Source organism: Prinia subflava, chromosome 4, assembly GCF_021018805.1.
Source record: "Prinia subflava isolate CZ2003 ecotype Zambia chromosome 4, Cam_Psub_1.2, whole genome shotgun sequence".
Taxonomy (NCBI): Eukaryota; Metazoa; Chordata; class Aves; order Passeriformes; family Cisticolidae; genus Prinia; species Prinia subflava.
Window position 1 is genome coordinate 52,241,970 of NC_086250.1, and position 25,959 is coordinate 52,267,928.

The window sequence follows — 25,959 nt, forward strand, 5'->3', positions numbered from 1 at the left end:
GATTCTACGATTCTAGAAACCTCCAACACCGCATTGCATTGAAATCAATGGACTACTGGTTTTTCACATTTGTTTGAACTATTTCCTTACTTTTGATTTAAGTCATCCTTCTGGAGCTGTAAATTACATTTTTTAAAATATGTTCAAGAAGGAGGAAACAAATTTATAAAGAGGTAGGTTCCTGTCTATGTGATTCATTGCCATTCAACCCATAATTTACTTCAAAACTGTTTTTATCACTCTGGGGGAAATTCAGACATAGCAGCCATTCCTGTCTTAAGGCTCAGATGTCAGAAAGCACGTAAGTCAGCTGGAATGCTCATGTGCTGCAATTCTACAGCTAGTTCAGTACTGAACTAAAATCCAGAATTTAATTAAACTAAAAATCTGAATTTAACAGTGAAATCAACAGAAATATTCCACTGATGTTAAAATGCACTGGTCAGCCGGGTACTGGTTCTACAGTTCATGTTCTGTTGAGGGAGTCAATTCAGTTTTCAGCTGTTTGCTGCCAAATATGTACTTATTTCTCTTTGTAAATGCTATTGCTTTTTCCTCGGTAGTTTCATCTGTTAAAGCAAAAGGCTGGGTTAAAACCACACCTATAATAGAGGTTTCAAGAAGAACCCTGCAACTTTCTGTTGGATTTTTGAATTTACACTATATCATGTTTTTCTCTGTAACTATGATCAAACAAGCTTTTTTAGTCTGGGGAGAATGGGGAGAATTTACTTCTTCAAATAATACAAACTCCTCAAAAATAAACATATTTCAAACAGTCTGAAATGTGTATTTCAAATGATGATATTTAAATTATAACACTCAAATTGTAGTAATTACAATAATTTCAGCATTTTGGATACAATAATTACATGCTGGCAGTTCCACTATGACCATTTGGATGAGCTACAAAATGTAAAGTTGTTCTTTTGCACAAATGTTTGCAGGGCAAAGCAGCTGTATATCTGAAAAGCTGTATCTATTCTGTTGTTCTGTAAGAATCCAGGGTTTCTACCTTATGTGCTTAAGACAAGAAAAATAAATTTAATACAGTGCTACAGTATTAATTTTCTAATTAACGTGTGACAAAGCACAGAATTTGCTCAACAGGAGTATTACACTACATGTAGAATATTTCAAGCAATGCAGAAATACACAGAAAAATAATCATTTCTCTAAAAACTGAGAATTTACAAAGTTCTTTAACAACATTTTATTTTTTTTAAATGATGTTACAAAACTTGAAATGCAGTTAAATTAACAGACTCAGATCAAGTTATTTTATCCTTAGAAGTTTATTTTGATCTGTGTAATACAAGTAGGATATTGATGAAAAAATGTCTTTCTTTAAAACCTAGGAATTTAGTTCACTTCTTTAACTTCGAAGAACTACATTTTTTGTAGGAATTTGCATTAGCTTGATTGTTACTTCTGTGCAAAAATGATGATATTGCAGGAATTTGAGCAAAGTAGTTTTTTGCCCGGATATGCCTTTGTTCTATTCTGGAAATAAATGGAGCTTGATAAGTCTGAAAAGAAAAACAAATTCAAATCCCATAAATACAATTAAAATATCTAAAAATATATGTGTTACTTCATATTTTAGACATTATAAAATTTTGGACATATTTTAGACATTACAAATAGTGACCCTTTAATAAACTAAGGCAGATTATTTATTTGTATATATACATAATGAAATAATTTGTACTTCTGTAGTAATATCTTATGGCCCAGTAGTGAAAATTTCTCCTTGTGAAATGTTAGTCATGTTTTAAAACCAGAGTATCTCTTTTTATCTATTTCATATAAAACTAATTTATTTCTTTATTTCAGGTGAGAACATTTGTACTTACATTTGAAAATGAAGTAAGGCAATGCTTAGATAGCAACATTTGCAAGGCGAAGACTGTAAGGGCATTCCTTGATGAGAATCAGAGTTGTTATTTTAAACTAATCATGGCAGCAAGTTTTTTGCAGCCTTTCAGTCAGCACTTGCATGCAGTGGTGACATTTTCCCAAATTCCTAATAATTAGTAGTAGTTTGGATGATGGAATAAATCACCAGAATATTTAACTGAAAAAACCTTTGGCTTTTGCTGTAGTCATCACTTTGAATAACTGCTATTAAATAAAATCACTGTGAATAATTGCTATTAAGTAAACAGCTTAAGAGGTCTTTTTTGTTTCAGTGAATGAAAAATAATGATTCAACTTACAACATTCTATCTTTGTCTCATTTTCCTTATTTTACTCTCTTTTTTTTTTTTTAAGTAGAAAGTCGAGTCCCCACTGCAACTGATTCACTTCTATATTTGTTGCAAGAGCTAAAGAAAATATCTCATGGCTTTTTTGTAGGCTTTTGTAGCTTACCTGTTCTGACCTAACTCCCCCATCCACTGAAGCTAATCAAGTTAATGGCATTTTTTGACTGACATCCAGACTCATGGCATCAAACCAGAGAAGTGCTCAGTCTGGATCTTTGCCTGCTGTAAGGCTGGCAACAGAAATTTATGGATGCTGAGGAGCATCACTAGATTCAGACTGTCTAACTAGCATTCTTGACTCACAGTGAGTGAGAGGAGTCAATAAAGAGATTTCCAGCTTGAAACCCATTTTATCTTCTGGAGATAAAGCTCACATAAACTTGTCTGCCTGAAGACAGCAGCTGGACACTCACACACAAAATATAATGGATTGCAGAATTCCTTTTGCCTTTAGAATTCCCTGATATATTTCATCCATAAAGCAAAACTTTAAAGAGAGCAATTAATTTGATCTGTTTGCTCTTAAAACTTCCAAAAAGAAGAGCAATACATAACAGCTGAAGCTGCATTTCTGATGATATTGTGTTTAAAACTGAACTAAGAACACCTTGAACAAAAGAACACTAGGCAACAATGACTGCAGATCACTACTTACATAAATCAGTAACCTGGAGCTGAAAGGCTTAATAAACCATTATTAAGTACAGGACAGACACAGCTCACAGGATTCTCCTGTGCCTTGCAAAACTAAATACTCTTAAAATATGATGTTCAGTGGAGAGATATTTCATAGACTATCATGTTTAGATATGGAACTTGTAGGGAATGGTGTAAAAAAACAGTTTTGATGAAGAGTTTAACATAGTCCTAAGTGGTTTTAACTCAGAAGAGAAATTATGTTTCTATTGCTTAAATGCAAACTGTAAGGTTACATTGTAAGGGATACTTAGCTGACATTTATGTAAGAAAAAAGTGACAAATTTTATGACATATTGATAAGTTATAGACAAGGAGCCATTCTTCTATTTGATGAAATTTAGAAGACCAGAAACTAATGAGGCCAGAGCATGTGCAAGAGCAGAGGCACACAGTATTTATGGTTAGTCTTTGGTATGCTTTTCATCCAGGATAGCTCTTGCCTGATCTGATCTGAAGAGTGCACGCATGGCACTGTTCTCAGCAGGCAGTGTGGATGAGGCCACACAACTTCTTGCACTTCAGGAGAGAGAATCAGGGCAAGGCAGAGTTCAGGTACATGGGGTGAGCTGTACATGCTGGATGCCTTCTGGTTTAGTGTCCCTTTTGTTTAATAGTACAGATGCAATCATTTTAATAGTCACAATGAGCGAATTTAAACATGGACAAGTGTAATGACTAAATTTAACCCAACACAGTCACAGGATTCAATTAAAACATCACATAAATAATGTAAAAAATAAAGCCCTTTAAAATTTACCATCTGAAGGTTACACAGCTTAAGATGTGCATCTGCCTCTCCTTTAGTGAGGAGAATAGTGTTCCATGGAGACCACTCATGCTGCTTATCCCACCTGACCATAACCAAATCATACAGGTCACTGCAGGCACTGACAGCTGACTGGCAGTTCCATATGTTCGCAATCAGGTACTGCAGATCTGGAAGCTGAAATGAAAAACAGGGTTAAAAGGAAGAAGCATGTTTCATTCTACAAGTCTTGCACCCATGTAAAAATCCAAATAAAGCTTTGGGTTAAAAAAACCCAAAACTATGCATGTCATATGATCACTTGGTTATTAAAGAGAATCTTGACATACATATATACTTTTTGCACAGTTGTTGGAACATCTGATTTTTGACCTGTCAGCTAGACTTCTTTTAGTGTATAGTTTGCAAACCACCTTTAAAAGTACACCTATGCTTCAAGAGCTTAAGGGCTGCTTCTTTATGGCATGGAACATTGCATATCACAGGAAGAAGCTGTAGCTTTTAGCCCATTTCTCAGCCTGTCAACAACATACACAAAATAAGGGACATATAGTCAAAGCCACTGCTTACTATGAGTAACAATGCTCTTTCCAACAGTACCTGAATTAAGAAGACAATTTTACTATCATCCTGATAATCAACTTCAGACTTCTTGAGATGTTCTAGTATAAGTCTGTACTTGAAATACGATTCTCGTTGGCGAGCCTCATTATCAAGCTGGTGACACGAGCGACATCTGCCAATGGTGCGGGAATTTCCAGGAATGAAAAACTCAGTAGGTGCTAAGTACTTTTCACAGCTATGACAGAAGTAAATGTTTTTATAAAGCTTTAAGGGGTCTTGTGGAACCTAAAAATTAAAAAATAAAAGGTTAATTTACTACAGGGTATCTTTGTATTACTTGTATTCCACTCTAACACTATCAGGATACGTCTTCCATATCTTCATCCAAGTATTTTAATATGTAAAAGCTGGAAGCATTTATTTTAAAATACCCAATAAAGTGTTGTGATTTTTCTTCGATAGGGTACCAAGACTCACTATATTTTCTTACTGCATTTGCTAAAATCAGTTATATAAATCAATCAATTCATTTTTAAGCTATATGAAGATCCTAAACATTATGTTCCAGTGCTCTTCCTGGTGCTTTTATGTATGCAGATTGTCATTTATTCTGGAAAGATGACAACACAGAGAAAACAGAAACTGAATTCTCTGCGTTTGATTTTTCATGTAAAATCTGGCCTTTATGGTAAAAATAAAACCCTAGATTGTGGGCAAATTAATATTTTGGCATAAGAATACAAAATCATCAGACCCACATGTCCAGAAACAACATGGGAAGAAAATAGACAAAACTTGATAGTGACTTCTTCATTCCCATATTCCTTCATGGTTTCTGGAAAGAATGTAATGTAGTCTGTGCAGAGAGACCAAATCCCTAACTGGATAGTTTGAGTAGTCTAATAATCTTCAGTCTCTGCTATGGCAAATCTGCTAATAAACCTAGTGTAAAATTAATTGTCAGTTGGTTCTAAATCTAACATCTGCATCTAAATCTGACAGATTCTCTACCCTTGAAATAATACTGACCACTCTACAAGGAATGCTTTTCTAGTAGATGCAAAAAAGACATTGCTACTTAGAGCAGCAACATATGATAGTGAATCATATCTTTATTTGTAATCTGTAGTCAGAAAAGAGAAACACTCACACAAAACTAACATCTTCTTTGTACACCGTAGAAACTGATTCTATAACAGAAGGCCAGAACAGTTTTTGCTTAGGTGCAAACTCACTAGACACTGACATGGGCAATGTTCTTTTCTGGATGCATGGCACGCTGCCTCTTGACCAGTAGAAAAAACAGGACTTCCTCTCTCAGTGTATTGGTACCACTTTACTATTACATTTTACTGATACCATCCCATAAGATCTACCATTTAAAACTTTCAGACATTTTATTCAGACACAAGAGTTCCTAGGCTCTCTCAGTGCTGCCAGGCACTTGTCAGGTACTTACAATCATGTATAGTCCCCATGCTTCTGAATAGGACTATAGAAATTTATTTGTGTGAAGCCTATGTACTTGCTACATTTTACTTCCTGAGGAACTCCTCCACACATTCTACAGCAAAATGTAAAATAAAGCTTTCAATGTTTTCCATCCCCCTTCTGTTTAATTCAATGGCCACTATGTCAGGCTGCAAAATAAGAATAATACCTTAAGTAACCCAGTAACTCCAGGGTTAAACTCTGGAATTTTGATATACTGAAGAAATAATGTACAAATTCTTTTCCTCAGTCCTTCCAAATTGCATTCTTTCACATCTCTTGACATAAGATCAACTTCCCTGTCAATTAATGCCACTATTTCCTGTGTTAATTTGCATTCATGTTCCTGGAAAAAAAATAGAGAGAGAGAAAGGAAAATAAACTGCATAACAGTAAAGAAGCAAACAAACAAAATAATTCAATGAGACATGAAAGCAAACTGTGGATTCTGTGCCCATTAGCATTCATACCTCTGTATGTTCATATAAGAACATGTTCACAGAACTCGTTAGTATCTCAGGGAAAAAATCTCCAATGAAACAACTGTAGAACTACAAAAGTGAGAATGCTTACAGATTCTGTTTTAAGGGGCCTGTGTATGTATACCAAAGCTGTGAGGAACTGTAAGCCTGGAAGCACTAAAAGATGCTTAGCAGAGGTACTCAACAAGTGCAAAATTTTAAGTCTTCAAAAGCCCAAAGAATATTTCCCTAAGAAACGTTCTTTGGCTATGAGATTAGAAGTGTAAAATGGATTAAAAAAATGGATGGGTTAAAAGAAAGCCACAAGAAAACTCAAAAAATCCACCACGCAAAAGGCATGGGAGACTTTGAGAGTATGCCTGGAAATTAGTCACTTTAGTATTTCAAATGCTGGGCAGCAGAGAGAGAGAGAGACATAAGAGGTCAATGAGGTCAGTGATTTCTCAGGTAAAAGAGAGTGCTATTTTACAGAAAGTCACTTGTTCACTACAGCAATATTGACTTGTATTAAGATGGGCAAGAGTTCATAAACCAGAAATGCTCTCAATGCCATAGTGACGTTAAATCAAGTACTGGCACTACTCAAACAAACAGCAAGATGCCTGTTTGTTTTAATAAAACCAGGAAGCAGCATTATATTCTAGGCTGATGTCAACAGGAAAGGACCTTGAAACTCATTCTTTTTGTACATGAATAAATAAATAAAACCAATATGAGAGACTAAAAAAAAAAATGCTATCAGCTTCTAATTCATTGGGAACACTAGCACCAACAGTGGGGGTGGGGAGTGAGGGGCAAAGGGAAGAAGAAAAAAATTAGTATTTGCTACCCATAAAACTGGTAATCCAAACCAATAGATAGAAAAGGTTCTAAACAGATATTTCAAAGAACTGAGAAAAAATAAATGGTAATTGCCACATACATCCCTGCCACAGTTCTCATAAGGTTGGTATTAAGTAGTAAACTAAACTTTGGACTAAAATTGTATCATGTACTAATATACAAAGAAGTCTAAAATCATGGGGTTAAAATTCTAACATGACCTGAAGACAAATACACATGATAAAGTGAATGAATTTAGAGTGTATCTGGAATGTAAATTACACTCACATACCAGGTAGTAATGGGGTTCTCTAGCTGCCAGCCCACCATGGCACTTGTCTGCCAGCAGCAGCACTGCTTATATGTGCCAACATAATTAAGTGACAGCATCTTTGTAAAGTAGAGCTTCAAGCAAACATAAATAGAAAACTAAACCTTACCTTCACTGTACATTTGAGTGTTAACAGCACAGATGTTCTCTCATCTTTTGGGATGTCCTTTGTGCTAATGCTGCGGTAGATTTCAAGTAGTTCCTTGCCGCGGAGACTGATCTGTGTATCCATTTCAGTGATTTTTCCATCAAATGCTTTCCACCTCCTAGGTTGTGCACACTTCAGAAACAATTTGTGGAACTCTGAGCTATTAAAATCTGACCAACCACCAGCTGAACAATTGCATTATGTTACACTAAGTTTCATCAGAGCAAATAGGGACTTAATGTTAATTCTTGACTAATGCAAAAGGCTAATTCTATTGCCAATAGTGATACAGCACCTCTTCCACCAATGCAAGAATTCAATTGCACGCTTTATTTAAAGCTGCAGGTCAGGACAATTTCGACTTACAGGATATTAAAAGCAAATAATATTCTCCTACAGGGATATGCTCTACTTCTTTAAAGTGATTTACTGACAGTAGCATTAGAATACATTTGCTCTGTATTTGACTTTGCAATCATAAATCCCTTCAAACTATCAGTAAAAATCAATAGGTCTGTTGACTGTGTAAAGATTGCAAATTCAAGACCCTAAAGTCTACTGCAGTAAAAAATATCTCCAGGGAACTGTTCTATTTATACTAGTTGAAGACAAGGATAGAAGGAATACACTTTGTTAGAGCTAGGACAAGGTACATGTTTACAGTTTATCAGATACTTCACCCAGCTTCTTGCTTACTAACTTAAACACATGCCATATGCCTTATGCTTCAGTTATCTCTTTGCACGTCTTTAACTTTTATAGACAGTGAGAAGTTATATGATGTCACCTGCTCCACGAGGTCTGAAAAATACAACCATTTTCTTCTTTCCAGAAGACTGGTTTTGGTTGCAAATCACACTGTTACATAAGGAGACAGGTACCCAATTCCAATAAAAAGCATTTTCAAAAGCTGCTACCCATCATTACTTAACTCCATTTCATTTTCTTAATGGGGAGAGACCTCTTTCTGTGTATTAATTTTTCTCTTTCACTATATTTGAAACTTAAGTGTTCACTAACACTCACAAACTTCCCCTAGCCATCTCAGTGTAACCTAACAACAGCAACACTTCGTGTAGCATTCACATGCCTAGTAGTTTTCTGGACGTGACCCCAGCATTGACACAATCATTATTTTGATAACATAGACTTGATATGGTGATAAGTAATCAAAATACCAAGAATATTAGACAGCTAGAAGAGATATGCTTAGTTATCACCACAATCAAAACACATTTTTCCTCACTTTTAAATAAATAAAGTTGGGAAAGGAAAAGAAAGATAAAATATTTTCTAAAAGATTTAACATCAAATTAATGGCATTTAATTAAATTATCAGTGAGGGTAGAACTTAATTGAAGCAGATATTGTTAAACCAGAGGTCACATTTCAGAGCCAAAACTGAGAAATGCAATAGCAAAACCAGACATTAGCTAAAAGAAACCCCAAAACAACCAGCTCTTAATAACTTGGTGAAATCTTCGAGTTTATGCAAAACTAGAACAAGGCAATTCTTTTCTCTGCAGTAAATAGGGAGCATTCTGCTGTATCTTCATTTTGTTACACTATCTTTGTACAATACTAGAAATTCTTAAAAAAGCCCCAAAACAAGCGCCCAAACTTTGCAAACAATAAAATTCAGACCAACTTAGAAGGCCTATCATGCTGTCAATCCTTTGTATGTTAGACTGGGACAAACCACTGTTTTTCATGTGGTAGTTAATTGAATACCTACATTTGATCCTCTCCAAGGAAATCACTTACAATAACAGAGAAAGGTCATTTGCTTATGCTAGAAAGAATCAATGGCCAGAGTAGACCCTAGGAAATAGTCAATACAATTAGATTCTTCTGAAAATTTGCAAACCCAGTATGTGCAAGCAGTTGATATCCCATTCTGCAAATGACCCTTAATACAGACCAATTGTGTTATTATAATTAATTCTTTGAAAATATGTCTGTGACTCTTGTATTTATTTCTTACTGCCTTATCATAGCTGAGTATTACATAAAAATATTTTAAAATGTAAAAAAAAAAAAAAAGCAGCTTTTTACAGAAAAAAGAGAATCAAAAGTTCTCTGATTTCAGGACTATTTTTCTGTACTCCAGATTGATACTCCAGACTGAGAAAAATGAAAAACTTTGAGATCTTCTGCCAGCTTTGTCTTATCTTTTAGTCTGCTGGCAGTGCTGTGGAATTTACAATAATCCTGTTATCTGTATTATTTCAGAAAGCAAGGCTGCTACAACTGCACTCTGCTGCCAGTGTATGAAAGCAGAAAAAGTGCCTGAGGTGAGAAACACACCACCAAAGACAGAGAGAAAAAGGTAAATATAATAATAATAAAAAAATCCACAGGATGTCTTCAGAAATAGTACAAAGCATGAAAGGTATTAACTGAGTGACAGTTAATAATTACACAAATTTCTTTAAGTAAGTATGATTGTCGTATAAAAGCTTAATCAAATACTTCTCTCCAAAGTACAAATGCTGAAGAAGAACAAGCTCAGCAGAAAGAAGACCCCCATAGAACCAGTATCAGCCTTCACAAGAGCACACATGCCTGTGGAGGCACATGCTTAAAGGAACACAGAAGGGAACAAAGGTTTCCATGGAGAAGCAAGTTTAGTACCACACTGGCTACTGCAGTTTGCAGTGTTCAGATGTGAAAGATGTTATTCCAGCTTTAACTGGCAAGTGTCCAGATCAACCTTACCAGCACAAAGTTCAAGAAAAAAACTGAATAATCCCTAATCAAGCACTCAACAATAAAATTCATACTATAATTTAAAGTGCTTAATTGCACTGTCACAGTCATTTCATCTAATTTTGAGATTTACAAAACTTCATTTAGTTTATCCTTTTTAAAAATGCAGAAATTGTTACTTTTTCTCCCTCTGAGTTAGAGCAATCGATGACAACAGTTTAGAACAACATTCTAAATCCTACAGCTGACATGATAAAAAACCATGAAAAGTTGCACTAGTTCAGAAGCTCAATAGATGTTAAAAATAAAATTATTAGTCCCTTTCATGAAAAACATAATTTATACATTTAAAATATGTATAAATAATAATTTATTTATTCCTATTTAAAATAGGAATAAATAAATTATTAGTAACTACTTTAGGAAATGTTTACTGTTTGGAAAGACAAAATATCTGTTGTCTCTGATGTATCTCCTCATTCTCCAAACATCAACTGTCACTGAGAGTTCTTGTGCTGAAGAACATTTTGCTTCTGATTCTAGATGTAAGAAAACTGTACAGCTTGTCAGAATATGTGCTGGAAGCAATCTGTACAAGTAGGACACTGGAAATCAGTCCTTATAGGAAAAGTACTGACAAAGTGAGTTAAGGGATAAGTATATTTGCTTGACTGTTCCAGGCTTCTTTTTCTTAGAAGGTAACAGAAAAGATTGTAAGTAGTAGAAGCAAACACTAAACAGTGATTCAAGGCTGATTCCTAATTATTTTAGGAATCAGCCAACCCAGTTTTCTGGGGTTTTTTCATTCTTGAAAGCAGTAAGACAGAAAACAGTCATAGCACAGCAATAATTATGGCAACAGTCCCACCAATATTTCAGATAAGCAATTTGTTCATAATGAGAAATATAACACATTTTATCAAATCACATTTAGAGTATGCTTCCCCTGCATCAGTAATAAAAAGAATAAAAAAAGTCTCTTTTGTAAAAAATCACCATTTTTATTTTTGAGCACTAAATAGTCAATTTTTTAAAATAATAATAATTTAAAAAATTAGATAGCTAAAAACCATTTCCGTTGCAGTATTTCTTTTCATAATCATGTCACATCCTTTGAAAATAAACTATTACTTTTTTCCAATAGCTGGATGTCTACCTAAAAGGACAAGGCTTTTTGTACTTTACTTTGACAGATCATTGAATTTAATGACATTTTAAATCATCTTTGTGAATGAAGGAATTCTCATATTTTTTATAAAGACTGAAGAACACTTACCTTAAATATCATCCTCAAGATTATACCAGACTGAAATCTCAAGTTCTAATGGAACTAAAGTTAGTGATTTAATAACTGAGTTTAATATCAGATTCAAACTCTTCTTTATAAAGGAAAACAGAATAAATGCTTTTTCTTAAAGACAGACATATGATGACCAGAGGCCTATGCTCATTTGGGAAATTAAAGACAAATTTACTTCCTGAGGGATAACATATTTCTATTATTATAATTTATTATATTTATTCTTTATATTTTTGTAGTTAACAGCCTTAATGGTGCACTGTTCAATCTTCAATTGGTCTGACAGCTATGAAATTCTCAGCTTGGAAAAAGAAACTTACTGAAGTGTATTGACGTGAACAACCACGTAATTTGGATATTTATAACATTAGCATTCACATGATTAACTGTTAAAAGCTAGAGAAGTTACTTTCTGTACTTTGCAGGTGTACTTTCTGTTCCTGTACTTTGGTATTCTTTATGATCAGCCTAATTACTGACCTTACCCAGAAGTTGCAATATTGCTTTTTGTTGATTCTCCACATTGGCATCTAGTTTGTGCATCCCAATCCAAGCAATGAGCTGTGTCTCCTCTTCCAGAAGTGCACAAAGTGCTGCCTTTCTTTCCGCTCCAGTAAGAGTTCTGTTGATTCGCTCAGTCTCCTCCTGCATCCATACTGCAGATACAAACATTTGGGGTATTTTTTACAAGATGCTTTCCAGCAAAACTTCTGCTTTCCTATTTAAGAAACAACATAATTGACTTTTCTTTCGATATTCACTAAAAGCCAGTTTCCATTTTAGGGAGTTGATGGTTATAGCTATTTTCAATACGTGCAAGATGGCCTAGAAATGAATGTAAATTATACAGATGTTCTGTGAGAGTATGTGTGTGTACATCAATTCCAGACTGCCAATTTGTACTCCAAACTCAAGGATGTGTAGGAGAAAAAGAAGCTCTATGTGAGAAAAAGAATTTAGCTCCTGTGGAAATATATGATGAAATGGCTGCATCTTACTGTGGCACCACTAGTACTCAGTGCTGAGAATATTACTGCTTCTCCCTGCATAAATGAGTAAAATCTAAAGAAGCTTCAAGTCTTCCAAAACCAAGATAAAACTTGACTGACAGTCACATTTAGCACTCCAGGTCTTACACTGGGTATTGCAATGGTATCACCTTTTGCCATCCAAGACAGATGAATATACATTAATAACTTGACAGTCATTGCTTTACTCTCCCTTTCAGAGCTCTTCTACAACATAACCCTCCAAGTGGGTGAAAGTGGCCACAGAAGAAGCCACAGGAAGATCATGACAGCAGCACATGGATCACTACATGCTGTGCATGAATCTTACCCCTTGACACTTAATGATGCTGATATACAGACAACATGGCTTTAGAGAAATCTGTGTTTACTGCCTTTGCATATCCTGTAACAATTCCTGGCTTCTCTGAAGAGCCTGATTCAGTTCAAATACCTCTGGATTTTTTGTAGGGAATTTTATAAGATCCAAAACTTCAACATTCCGGAATAATACCTCAAAGTGTTGTTATCATCCCAGAACAGTTATGCAAAAGCAAAACTCAGTAAAAGAAAACCATCCAATATGTGAGGCACTGAAAAAGCCTGTAACATCCTGGATCAGGTAAGATTAGAGGCAGGAGGAGGGAAAGGAAGAAAGCTTATTTTCTGACTGTGGCTTCTTATCTACAATACCTTATGGTTTCCATTTTTAAATATTTCAATTAATTTTCTTAAAGCTCTTCAGGCTATAATATGACAGCTGACAAGTTCCTAGAACCCTAAGATATATTTTAAATAAAGCAAATTCAGCAAACAACAGTATTAAATAGAATTATTTTACATAAAGCTTTATTTTACCTGAAGGGGGCAGCAGCTTCTAAGGTGGAGCTAATAATACAGTGAGCAATTTTATACTTTCAGAAATGAAGACGTCCCTCACCATGGATACTCACTTCTTGATTCCCCATTTACATGCAACCAAGTTAAAACACTTCTCTTAGATTTTCTGTTCTATAGGCAGAGATTTTACTCATTACAATTTTTATTCCAGTGTTTATAAAGTAAAACAGTTCATATTTTCAAATAAATAATAAATGCCTATGCAGACATGCTGAGTATACAGATGGATCTTATTTGCATTATACAGTCAACAGGCAAGTTTTTGTACCACCAGGAATTGCTTGTACTGGGTGACCCTGTAATAGTAACCCTGTTGTGATTGCAGCAATAACCTTCACAGATCCCTGGAGGACAATAGCCTCATTCTATTACTGTCACAATGACTTAGCTTGTGCAAACTGTTGGCACTATAAGAATGCAAAATTGTTTCAGATGCAGGTAGGAAAAAAACCCAACTTCCTAGAATTGTTAGGCTCTGTTAAAATGAAGATCATGACTGCAAATCTCCATATAGAGAAGCAACTGGTCAAAATTAATTAACAAAAACCAAACAGTGAGATTGATACCAGATCATTATTTTTAATAAAATATTTTAAAAAAAATTCAAATACTGGAATTTGTTCTTTTCTGAAGTGGCACATGTTTTTTTCAGATTGCCTAGATGTGAAATTCCTGAACATGCTTGACTGAAAGATTAATTACTTGGGAATCCAAAGTCATTAAATTAGGCAAGAGGCACTTGCATAACCATAAGTTTCAAATCTAAAAATATGATGAAGATCAGCACTCTTCTATAACTTTAACTGAACTTGGTTGTTTCTACTGCAAGTTAGACTTTTCACACTTTAAAAAAGAAAAAAAAAGCAGATCATATATTTGATAGCATGCTAGTCTGGAAACAACTTCTGGAATAAAATATTGCAGAAAATCAGATGCCAAATAGTAAAACTTCTCAAAAGTGGCATGAAAAAAAGTACTATTTGAGTACCTTGGCTTTTGATTACTTAGTGAGATACACATTTAAAGGGCTTGACTTGGGAAGTGAAATGCAAATTATCTACAAAGAAAAAGAGGGGGTGTAGACAACCCCAAACAAACCACAGATCTCATGAAGATACTGTTCCAACAACTGCAAAGTTCAAGACAAGCAATAATTTTTACATTTGTCATGAACAGGGATATTTATAAATCATTTATTAATTCAGAAAAAGCCATTTGTTCAATGCCACACAAAGTATGGCAGGATTAAAGGATTAGTGTATAACTTGGGAGTTCTTGAATCGTGATCCTAAGCTCTATGAATAACACATGCCACCAAATTTATGCTCAGTTTGCCACTAAAGAAAGAGCAGAGATGGTTTAGGGTAGGGCAGGTGGCTTTGCAATGAAGTAGGTAATCCATTAGGTCAGTTCTGCTACAGGGACAACAATATCCAAACTGTCAAAGAGCTAGACCATAAAGCACTGTAGCCTGGATAACATAACAGTTGTTACAAGTCACAGTACAAACCTTTGGCTTCAAAGGAGACTTTATAAAAAAGCAAAATTTGTCTTGCTGTTTCATTATATGCTGGTACAAGCACACAGCTTTTGACTGTTTCTCTGTTTACAAAAGGACATACTCTAAGTTTGTTGTTCAGTTTGCACCATTAGATTCTTGTAAGGTTTTATGTCAATTATCTGCAGTATTCCCATTATTTTTCTGGAAAAGTTTAGAGTGCTTGCCTGTATTAGACTTCATCTACTCCAAGAACATGAAATGTATGACTTTCAAAATGTCCTGCAGAACTCCCAAGAGATTTTTAAAGTTTTGACAACAGAGTTTTGTGAAACATGGAGTGATCTAGAAAGGAGAAAAAGCACCAGTAGAGGACAACTAAGACAAAAGAAATAACTTCTGTCATATGTTGTAAAACTCTGTAAAAAATTTAATCCATTATTAAAAAGTCTATAGCAAAGGATGAATTATGGATCTTAACACTAATTTCTTCACAGAATTGTTTTTAGCATCTGAAATGTAGAGTGAAAGATAAAAGTAATTCTGATCTAAAAAACCCCATTTTTGTTCCTCTAGCTGACCTTAGACATAAATTTAAAAAAAAAGTTAATAAAACTGCCAAATAGCACTTTTCAACAAGCCAGTTATTTCCAGAAGAAGTGTACTGGTTTTGACTGTGATCAAGTTAACTTTTAGTCATAGTACCTTGTAAGGTGCTGGATGTTGGTAACACAGGGATGTTTAGCTATTGCTGAACAGTGCTTACAGAGCATCAAGGCCTTCTTTCTGTTTCTAGCAATACATGAAGGTGAAATAATTATTTTTAAATGAAACAAATTCCACTGTAAAGTGGAAAAAAAAATCTTGGAAGTATCTTTAAAAACACATAAAAACCCTAAGTTTATTTTAAACAAACTGTACTATTTTGTTGCTTTAAGGATATCTCTTCAAGAAAACTTACATTCCAACTCATGGAACAGTAGCTCAAAGTCTTCTTTTGTTTTAGGGTTCATTTTTTTCTCAAACTCCCTCCTCAATTTATCTTCTTTTTCCCTTTTTTTCCGTAATTCGTCTTGTGCCTCCAATGCCAGCCTTACCCTCTTTTGCTCCTTCAGATTTTGTACTAAATTTATAGCATGCCAACGACGGAAATATTTCTGTAATACTATTACCTATATGTGATATAATACCAAAGAATTGTGAATTTAAAACAAAATAACACAGAATTTTGTAGCATAGTATTTTTTTCTTAACCATTCTTTTCTCCAGCTCCCTAACTACATTTTCTAAGATTTTTCTTGCACTGAAACTAATTTAAATGTTACAAAATCAGCTATGTACTATTAGTTTAAGCACTAGTATGATTACTCAGTTAGGTAACCGCAGGAATTTAAGCAGTGAGTACAGTGGATAAAATAGGTTCAAACAATCAAATCAAAATATTAACTACATTTAAATATCTATTTCTCTTTTTCAATTCTCTCCTTAAAAATGTCTTTTGCCATGTACAGTCTTTATTCTTTTCCTTATCTTACTACCAATTTACAGCATGGGAATGAAGACACATTTGCAAAATTTCTTTTAAATTTCTAGTTACAAAAATCAACACATAGACACAAAGTCAACTGTATTTTATTTGTGAACAAATAATGAAAGTGAAATTACTAATGCTGTTATGGCAGAAATGAAAAAAGAAAATTAAATCATCAACCTTCCCGAGATGTGGCTATTGAGGACTGGAGAAACTGGTCTACAGTATGTTAAGGGAGGATACTGCACAAGCCTCACCTTTTTCTGGCCGAGTTAGCACTTGCACTACAAGCAGTTTAGAGAGATCAATACCATGAGATACTAAGGATTGTTCAGTTCAGCATTGAATTCTACCAAGCACAAAATCATACTAATACACTGTCTCTGGTAATATCTTAATATAAAACTTCTCTTGAATCCATCTTCAAATAGTGTTTCAACACAGACCTATATTGCACTGTGCAAATCCATCAGTGTGAACCAACACCAAGCTGACATCTCTGTACTATGCATTATAAATTAGCTATAGATACACTACAGATTTTGATAACTTTCACTTAAAGACCACAGTACAACATATTGACATTCCTGAGGAAATTACTCCCTACTTGGGTTCTACTTCTACAAAATGCTCATTGCTGTCAGCTAAAGCTGACCGATTTAAGAAGTTCTTACAAGAAAACTTTTACCCAGAAAATTTCAAAGATCTTGCCAACCATGTCAATATAATTACCAATACAATTATTCTACTTAGACACTTGGGGAATCAACTGTTTCTCCATTCAGTTGGATTCAGACTGTCCAATTTCAGCAATCAAATTAATAACTAGAGCATTTACAAAGCAGTGCCTCACCTAACATTGTTTAGGGCACACTTGAGTTAGGTGTGCAGTCACAGAATACATGGTTTCCAAAAAGCTGTGTGGAATGCCTAATGCCTAAGGAATAGGCAGAATCTGTAATCTGAATTGCCTTCATGCAGTGCACCAGAAAACCCCACAGACTCACTGCCTGTGTTTGAACAGCCCATTTCTACCTTAGTGTCAAAACAGGGAGCTTGAACAGAATCCAAAACAGATCAGTTTGCCCAAGGTAACCTCCGAAGTCTGATAAAAAATCCAACCAAATGGACAACACAAAATGCAAAAGCTGAATGCAGATCTTCTCAGTCCTAACCCAATATTCCATCTATTTCAGGCCATATGTTAAGCATTGTCTTGGGTAATGTAACCAAAACAAATGTGTATTCTATTTCATCTGTAGAAAGAAGTTGGGAGATGGTTTCTTTTTTTTTTCCCCTCTTTATCTCTTGTAACTCCAGGAGGGAGGGAGGCAGATGCCTTCTGATAATAGACCATCTGTTAAAACCAGGTGGGGCAGTGTTTCTTATCTCTTTCATCAACTTTGTCCACCCTCCGGGGGATATCTTCTGTCAATGGGCCATTAAGGCTCACCAATGACATGACACATTACACCATCCCATTGTGAGATGCTCCACCCAGTGGGGAGGAGCCAACCATTCCCTACCCAGATGAAAATGGGGACACAGGGACCCCAGACATCCTCTATTCCACTGGATTCTCAGAGGAAGGCCGGACTCATCTCTCCACCACTGAACCTGTCTACGGGATCATCTCTGCTCCAGCAGAACCACATCTGTCACTCCAGGAGGACTTATTTGGACTGCTTCCAACACTCTGGCCAACAGGGTGTCAAGTCGTATTCCTGACTCTGTCAGAGTTTCCTAGGACTTTTGTTTGTTTGCTTGCTTGCTTTTTGTATTACTGCATTTGTATTTTTTAATATTCCTAGTAAAGAACTGTTACGCCTATTCCCATATTTTTGCCTTAAAGCTCCTAATTGCAAGATTGTAATAATTTGGAGGGAGGGGGTTTTACATTTTCCTTTCCAAGGGAAACTCCAGTTTGCCCTGACTGATACCTGTCTTTCCAAACCAAGACGAGCCTGTAGCTTAGATTCTTCCAAAGAGATCACAAGAATATTGTCAGAACATGCCTGTTTTAATCCTTAATGCTCTACATAGAAACTTAACTGTCACTGTGAGACAGAAAAGAATAAATTCAGAATTCTTAATATTTAAGAGATGCAAGGTACAAAATGTCACTAAAACCACAGAGCAAGCACACGCTTCCCCTGTAGCTGAAAGATGACAAAAGATGAGCATAAGAAGACATTTTACAGTTCACTTTTAAATTCAGTCTTTGAACACTCTGAACACTCACTGAATATTCAGATAACCTTCACAATATGTTATTTTACAGATAGTTTCAAACAGATAAAGACTTACTGCTTCACGTCTACGTTTATGGTACTCCTCCGCTGTAAAATACTTTCCAGGAGTTATTAGTTTGTCAGTCATGTTTGATACATAAAGGCCAATTTTAGTCATCTGTGTTGATGTTGTATTTCTTGTTTGTTGTTGATTATTTTTTTCCACAACTGTCTGGGGAAAAAATGCATGTCAAATGAGAAGAAAATACACAGAGATTTTTTTTTTCCTCATTACAGTAAGTGGCAAAATTAGCTATTTGCAATAAGAATCACAAGACTAATGATATTTATCTACTAAATACTTTCATTTGCACATTTATCTCAGATTTACTTCCTCTTTCCTATCAGAAATAGTGTCAGCATTCTATTCCATTTGGCAAAAACAACATTCTAAAAAGATATTACAAAGCCTTTACCTGTGTTTCCTTACAAAATAACTGAATTCCTTTGTCAGGTGGTTTTCTGGGTTTTGTTTGTGATCCTGCATTATGAAATTCCACACCTGTTGACACGTCCCTAAATCCACCCAGAAAAGGTTTATTATAGGTGGATCTTTCAATTTTTACATCTATGTCTTGAAATGAATCCGAACCTGTTAAAATGGAAGTTCCAAAATATAAATATTGTTTCTTTCAGTAACATATCTAGATTAGACCATAATAATATATGTATTGATAAATATGCAAAACCAGCATTTACCTGTTTGTACCCTGACAGTTATGACATCAGGCATGTGGTAATCCAATTGAATGACTTCTCCAGGAAAACATTCCTGATTCTCAGACTGGACAGTTTCATCCAAATTAAGCCCAGTGTCCCTAAGTGTTTCATTATCCTCAGTCACGCTTGCTAAAAATAAAACCAAAATTCACTCCTGAGAAGCTTCTCAAAACAAACAACTCTTTCAAGTTTACCCCAGGATGACTTTATTATAACACAACATAATCATAGTTTTTTCAGCTGAAAAGACAGTCTATTTGAAAGCTGAAATAGTATCATCATATGATTTTAAAGGCAATATCTAATGTAATAATGTCACTACATAAAGACATTCCTAGCCAGCTACTCAGAATGAGAGCAGATGAATGCAGCCCAGCCAAGAGGAAAGTAGACAGCAAGTCTGTACTAGGAATTGTTATTCTCTGTGCTCAGGTGCTGAACATGATATGCTCCCTTCTGCTCTAAAAACTAAGAAAATTGGGGTCCTGTATTGGGAGGAGGAAGTGACCAAAGACACCCAGAACACTGAAGAAAAGGTGTAGGAAATGATGGAGCATTTAAGGGACTGCAGGATAAAGACAAGGATAAAGGAGGGTGGCAGGTAAGTTACAGGCAATCTAAGAAAGGTAAAATAGTAAGATGATTTCTGTAATATCAGCTAAACATAATTTAAATGCACATACAAAATATGTATACCTACTCATACACATTTCTGGAAATAAGGATCATTCTATAAAATGCCATGTAGAAATGACTACTACTGTTTAGATAGAGAATACATTTCTTACCTTTGGAGTATGTTTCATATCAGAATTTAAAAAGTTACTGCAGGCCCAAATCCCAGGAAGTATAAACAGAACGAGGGTGTGTGGGGGTGGAAGAAGCTATAACCAAATTGAAGAAAAAAATATCTCTCTTTAAACTATTAATGCCCAACATTTTAACAACTTCTTTACCTGTCTCTGTCCCATTTGCTGTATTCTTTGGTAGTATTGAATTTTGAGAAGCAGACTGCTGGTTCCAACCCTCCTCTGACTGTGCAGTGTGTGCAGATTCTGGAAGCAGAGGTTCCTCTGCTGGGTCCCCAGCCTCTCCTTGCAAGGATGCAGGTGACTGCTCTGCATCTGGCCCATCTGATGCAACAACTTCAACGTCACCTGATGCATCTTCCATTTCTTAAAGCATCGATTGCATGCTTTTAACCTTTCTGCAAGAATAATCACAGGATCTATTATAAACTGCATACCAGCACATTTCTACTACAAGAATTATGGGTAACTTAGTGTCCTGAAAAGCTTTTCCAGTATCTATTCCCAAAAGGCCTATTGAGAACAGCATGAGATCTTTGCTTCCGCCAAACAGAAAGCACTTTTGGCTGGTGTTTACCAAATGTAATACTCCAAGGCAGGTAGTCGGCACAGCTCTTTTTACCTCTCGTTTTCTGCCTATAGAACAACGAGGCCCAAGGAGTCATTACCCAGAGACAGCACACCTTTACGGCTTTCCGAGTTGCCACCGAAGTGACACGGGCTGGAAGAGTCCTAAGCCCGTATCCCTCGGCATAAAACCACGATCAAACCCGCACGTCCCGGCACGCAACTCCCGGCGGGAGCGCGGGGATGCCGAACCGCTCCGGCGGGCCCGGGGCTGCGGCCGCCGCTGGGCGCACGGGTGGGACCGGGACCCCTCCCGCCCCTCCCGCCCCGGCCCCGCGGCTCTTCCCGGCCCCGCGGCACCTCCCGGGCCGGCGGCTCCTCCCGGGCCCGCGGCGCTCCGGGCGGGCGCTGCTCGCCCCGGCGGCGTTGCGGTAGCCACGGCAACCGGGCCGGCAGCAGGAGCGTGCGCGCTGGGGAGCGCGGCCGGGCCGGGCCGGGCCGGGCCTTGCTGACTGAGAACGCACCGGGAACGAGAAGGGCCAGCGAGAGAGGGAAAGGGAAGCGGTGCAAAGGACGAGCAAGTCCCCTGGTTCCCTCCAGCCCGCAGCACCTGCACGAACGCGGGCCTGGAGCGGCCCCAGTGCTGGCACACCCGCAGTGGCCGTGCCTACGCTGTGACCCTGAGCAGGGCGATGATGAGCTCTTACCAGCCCATAGCGGCACTAACGTATGAAAACATTTTTCCTTATATCCTTATACTGTAGATAGTAGCAGAAGTTGTACTAAATCCCCAGAACTGTCGGATATCGAGAAAGGGTGTTGTGTGTGAGTGTTGGCAGCATTCTTGCTACACACCGTCCCTTCCGAGCTGTGAGGAGCTGCCTGCCTGTGGCATGGGTTGTGCCCAACAGCGCTCTTCTCCCTGGAGCGTCCGTGGGGTGAGGACTGAGGCTGTGAAGTGGAAATTAAAGACATGCAAACCAGAACGAAAACCATATGAAATTGAATTTCCTGGTGTCTGAGGTGCCATTTCTGACACAACTCCTGCAAATATTTTCAGCATACTACAAGAAAACTGAGGGGACACTCACATTACACAACTTTCGGATGTAAAATACACCGTTCTGTGTTGTAATTCCAGGAGAATCATGAAAAAGCATTTCAGCAGGCATTGAAGTTAAATGGATACTCAATAATTGTATGCCATGATCGTTACCATGTTTCCCAGACATTGTTTGGCACTTGAAACCGGGCCTGCTGCCCATCAAAAGGACGGAAATTTCCCATTACCACTCTTAATGCTGTTTTTTCTGAACACCTTGTTTGAACTGTCAGAATAGGATCGTCATTAATCCTACAGAAAGATACTGTCATTTGTGTCACTTTTATATAGTCGATTAAACACTCAAACTCATTTTCAAGTTGCAATGATTTTTTTATTTTCCCTAATGAAATAGCATATAAGCTGTTGGAGTCCAGGATATCCCTCTGGCCGCCCTGGAGGGTTTGGAGACTGGACAGGGGGGTCTGGGATCTGTGCAGGGGGGTCAGCCAGACTCACACAGAGCCCAGGAGGACACTGACTCTGATTCCTGTCCATGGGAGTGAACACTCACATGCAGGAAGAATCACAAACCCTAAGAATTTAAAATAAGTAGTAGCTGGTTTATTATAGAATATAAATATAGAAATTAGGATTCTTAGTACATGGGGCTGAAGAGACAAGATGGACAAATTGGGGAGTGGCCCCTGTGCTCCTTGTTGCTCTCATCCCCCATCTTGTGCTGAGTTGGATTTTAGAGATTGGTTTAGAGTAGAACTGACATGTTAGCATAGGTAGTAGGTACTGGTAAAATTTTGTAAATAAAAAGTACGTTGTGGACGGTGGTTGGGTCAAGGGTACTGTACATAAAGTGCGGGGCTCTCTGATCCGCCCAGTCCAGCCACGTGTCTTGCTTTACTGGGGATACCTTGCAAAGCTGGACAAGAACTGAGAGATAATCAAGAATAAACAGCCTTGATAACACAGACTGCTGGACTCAACTTGTCGTCTCTGGCTTCGGTGTGAAACACCCAGGGCGAAGAGAAGAATGAAAACCTTATTACCTCAGGGAACAGCAACCCAGAGGAAACTCCCAGGGAACAGCAACCCTGGGGGAAAACCTTATTACCTCTCCTCCTTATGAGGAGAATCTCAGGGAGTACCAACCCTGAGAATAAGATTTGAATATTAAAAAAATAGTAATAAAAAGCAGCTTTCACTCATCTCCTATTGGTTTTGCTTTCAGGTTCAGAACACAGTCACTCAGGATAGGTTAAGCAGCACAGGTGGCAGGTTAGGAATGACAAAACCCTCAGTACTTGCTGTGCGCTGGTGATGGGCAAGTTGTTTTTCTGGTGTAACAGGCTGTCTCTACTAGCTTCCACCCTTGCAGATAAAATACTTTTTTACTCATATGACTTCAATCAGATGATCTCAAAGTTTCTTAAAGATCTAAAGTTTGTTAACTCTGAAGCTTGCAGTGATTTACCTTACCATATTACAACAGATTATAAAATTCTTTGCATCATCATGTATTTTTAACAATTACAAGAGAAAAATTAAGCCAAATCACTTTGTTAGCCTTCAAATTATACCTTGCTAGCATACTCCTCTTGGAATAAATTAGGACCTGTATGGAGGACATAGATGTGCATTTGTGAAAGGGAGAAGATGAGAGTATGCTTTTATCTGTGAAACTCAGTTTTAAAAGGCCATATATCAAATTTCAGCAGCAGTGAGCCATGAAAAGAACTTCCTCTCCCCTGGAGCGCAATTAATGAGCTTATAGGAGAGCTGTTTTGAATCACATGACAAATACATCTTTAGAAGTGGAGAAAATAACTGAACAAGAGGGTTCAGCAAATGTTTCAGTTACGGAAGAGTAGAAAGAATTCCAATAGTTGCTACCATATTCTGGCACCTTTCCTTCCCCTCCACCACCAGTATTTCATGCCATTATCATTTATACTAGACTTTGGGTTTGTTTTTTAAATTTATTTTATTTTGATTCTTCTCAGGCCAGCTCAATACTTACTACTGAAATCCATTAATTTTCATTATTCATGTGACAGCATTGGCCCTCATTCAAGTCTGTAATCCCTTAAAATTTTTCATGTGAATACTGCTTAACTTTAGCAAAGTCCTCTTCTGGAATGCCATCTAGTGGTTTTACCTAGGAAAAGACCAGCTTCTGCCTTGGTAAAGACTGAAAAATCCTTCAAAACCAAACAATGAAACAAAGTATTTTTCACTTTTTTAATTTTCAAAACCTAAAAATTCCTGTAATTATAGTAATAATAGTTGGAGGAAAAAACCCAATGCTAAAGAATGCAGTGAAAATAGTTTTTTATAAGACCTTAGGAATACTGTTTTTCTTTTCTATTGACCTACCCCAATACTATTGCATAAAATATTACATAAATCTGTAATTAATAATTTATAATAATATCACAAGAAAATTTGTAGGCCTTAAAACTATGAAAAAACAGCTATGACCAAGGATATTGCGTTATGTAAGTAGTGCATATATAAATTCTTATTAAACTGCAGATTTTTGTGATATAGCTATATTCCTGTCTTTAAACTTGCAGCAATGTTACTAATGGTCTTGAAAAAAACATCAGTAAAGGCAAACCTGCACAGTACCCTTACATCTAGTTTGGATATTTTAATTTGGATTTATAATATTAAATTTCTAAACAAAAGCTTTCAAAAGAATTATAGACTATCCTGAGTTCCCAGATCACATAATATTCTGAGTTGGAAGGAACCTGCAAGGAATCATCAAGTCCAACTCTTAAATGACTGGCCCGTCCTGGGACTGGAGCCACACCCTTGGTGTCATTAGTCCCATGCTTTAACCAACTGAGCTAATCTCAGTGCTCAACCAGTCTCAGGTTGAAAAACATTTTCTAATAGCAAACCTAGACCCCTCATGATACAGCTTCATGCTGTTCCCTTGGGTCCTATCACTGGCCACCAGAAATTAGTCCCTGCTCTTCGACTTCCCCTTATGAGAATGCTGAAGATCACAATGAGGTCTGCCCTCAGTCCCCTCTGCTCCAGACTGAACAGACAACTGACCTCAGCTCTCAAGGCCCTTTGCCATCTTCCTTGCTCACCTTGGGACACTCTCTAAAGCTCTTTATCTTTCTTGTGGTGCCCAAAAACTGCACACAGCACTTGAGGTAAGGATCTCCCAGAGCAGAGCAGGACAATCCCCTCCCTTGCCTGGCTGGTGATGCAGTCCCTGATGCACCCCAGGACATGGAGGGCCCTCCTGGCTGTCAGGGCACCGCTGACTCAGATTCAGCTTCCCACTGACCAGGACTCTCAGATCCCTTTGTGTGGCACTGCTTTCCAGTATCTCATTCCACAGTCTGTCCATACATCCAGGGTTGCTCCACTCCAGGTGCAGAATCCAGCACTTGTCTCTCTTTAAGTTCCTATGCTCAGTGATTGCCCATCTCTGTAATCTGTTGAGATCTCTCTGCAAGGCCTCTCTGCCTTAGAGGGAGCCAACAGCTCCTCCCAAAGTAGTGTCATCAGCAAACTTACTTAGTATCCCTTCCTCTCCTGCATCTAAGTCATTAATGAAGATCTTGAAGAGCACTGGGCGCAAGATGGAGCCCAGTGGGAGCCAACTGGTGACCAGTAGCCACCCTGATGTCAGCCCATGTACTGCAACACTTACCACTCCAGAATCAGTAATACACCAATCAGTACAAGTCTACACAAGGACTCTGTAAGATCCCAATACTAAGGTTTGTGCCACAGGTGTTATGCCAAGTATGGCAACCTACGTGTTACTACCTGTTGCTGCCATCACTTTGAGTAGCAATCTTCTTTCTCCCCCTCACCTCTCCCATCTTCCCAGTACCTCCCACAAGCCAGAAATAGTGTTTGGTTATGTGGGCAGCAAGGTCAGCCAGTTCAGGACAGGGATTCAGCTGAAACCTAAAAACCTGTTCTTTCTTGGAAGCATTAGATCTGTCATTGTTATATTGCACTTTCC

General features: G+C 37.2%; 1 protein-coding gene across 4 annotated transcripts; it reads right to left on the bottom strand.

Moving 5' to 3' along the window:
* Positions 1-1,276: 1,276 nt before the first annotated feature.
* On the bottom strand, positions 1,277-22,398 carry IQUB (IQ motif and ubiquitin domain containing). 4 transcript variants are annotated; one of them, XM_063396765.1, is made up of 12 exons: positions 21,263-22,398; positions 20,483-20,733; positions 19,506-19,655; positions 19,223-19,398; positions 18,823-18,978; positions 15,946-16,156; positions 12,060-12,235; positions 7,532-7,702; positions 5,957-6,133; positions 4,333-4,581; positions 3,724-3,909; positions 1,277-1,529 (listed from the first exon to the last, which is right to left on the bottom strand). In XM_063396765.1, the coding sequence occupies exons 2-12, from the start codon at positions 20,697-20,699 to the stop codon at positions 1,368-1,370; spliced, it is 2,031 nt and encodes a 676-aa protein (XP_063252835.1). In that variant the 5' UTR covers positions 20,700-20,733; positions 21,263-22,398; the 3' UTR covers positions 1,277-1,367. The 4 variants fall into 4 exon arrangements, with proteins under 4 accessions (XP_063252835.1, XP_063252839.1, XP_063252838.1 ...); XM_063396769.1 differs by lacking the exon at positions 21,263-22,398 and adding an exon at positions 21,019-21,202; XM_063396768.1 differs by lacking the exon at positions 21,263-22,398 and adding an exon at positions 20,958-20,980.
* Positions 22,399-25,959: the final 3,561 nt, after the last annotated feature.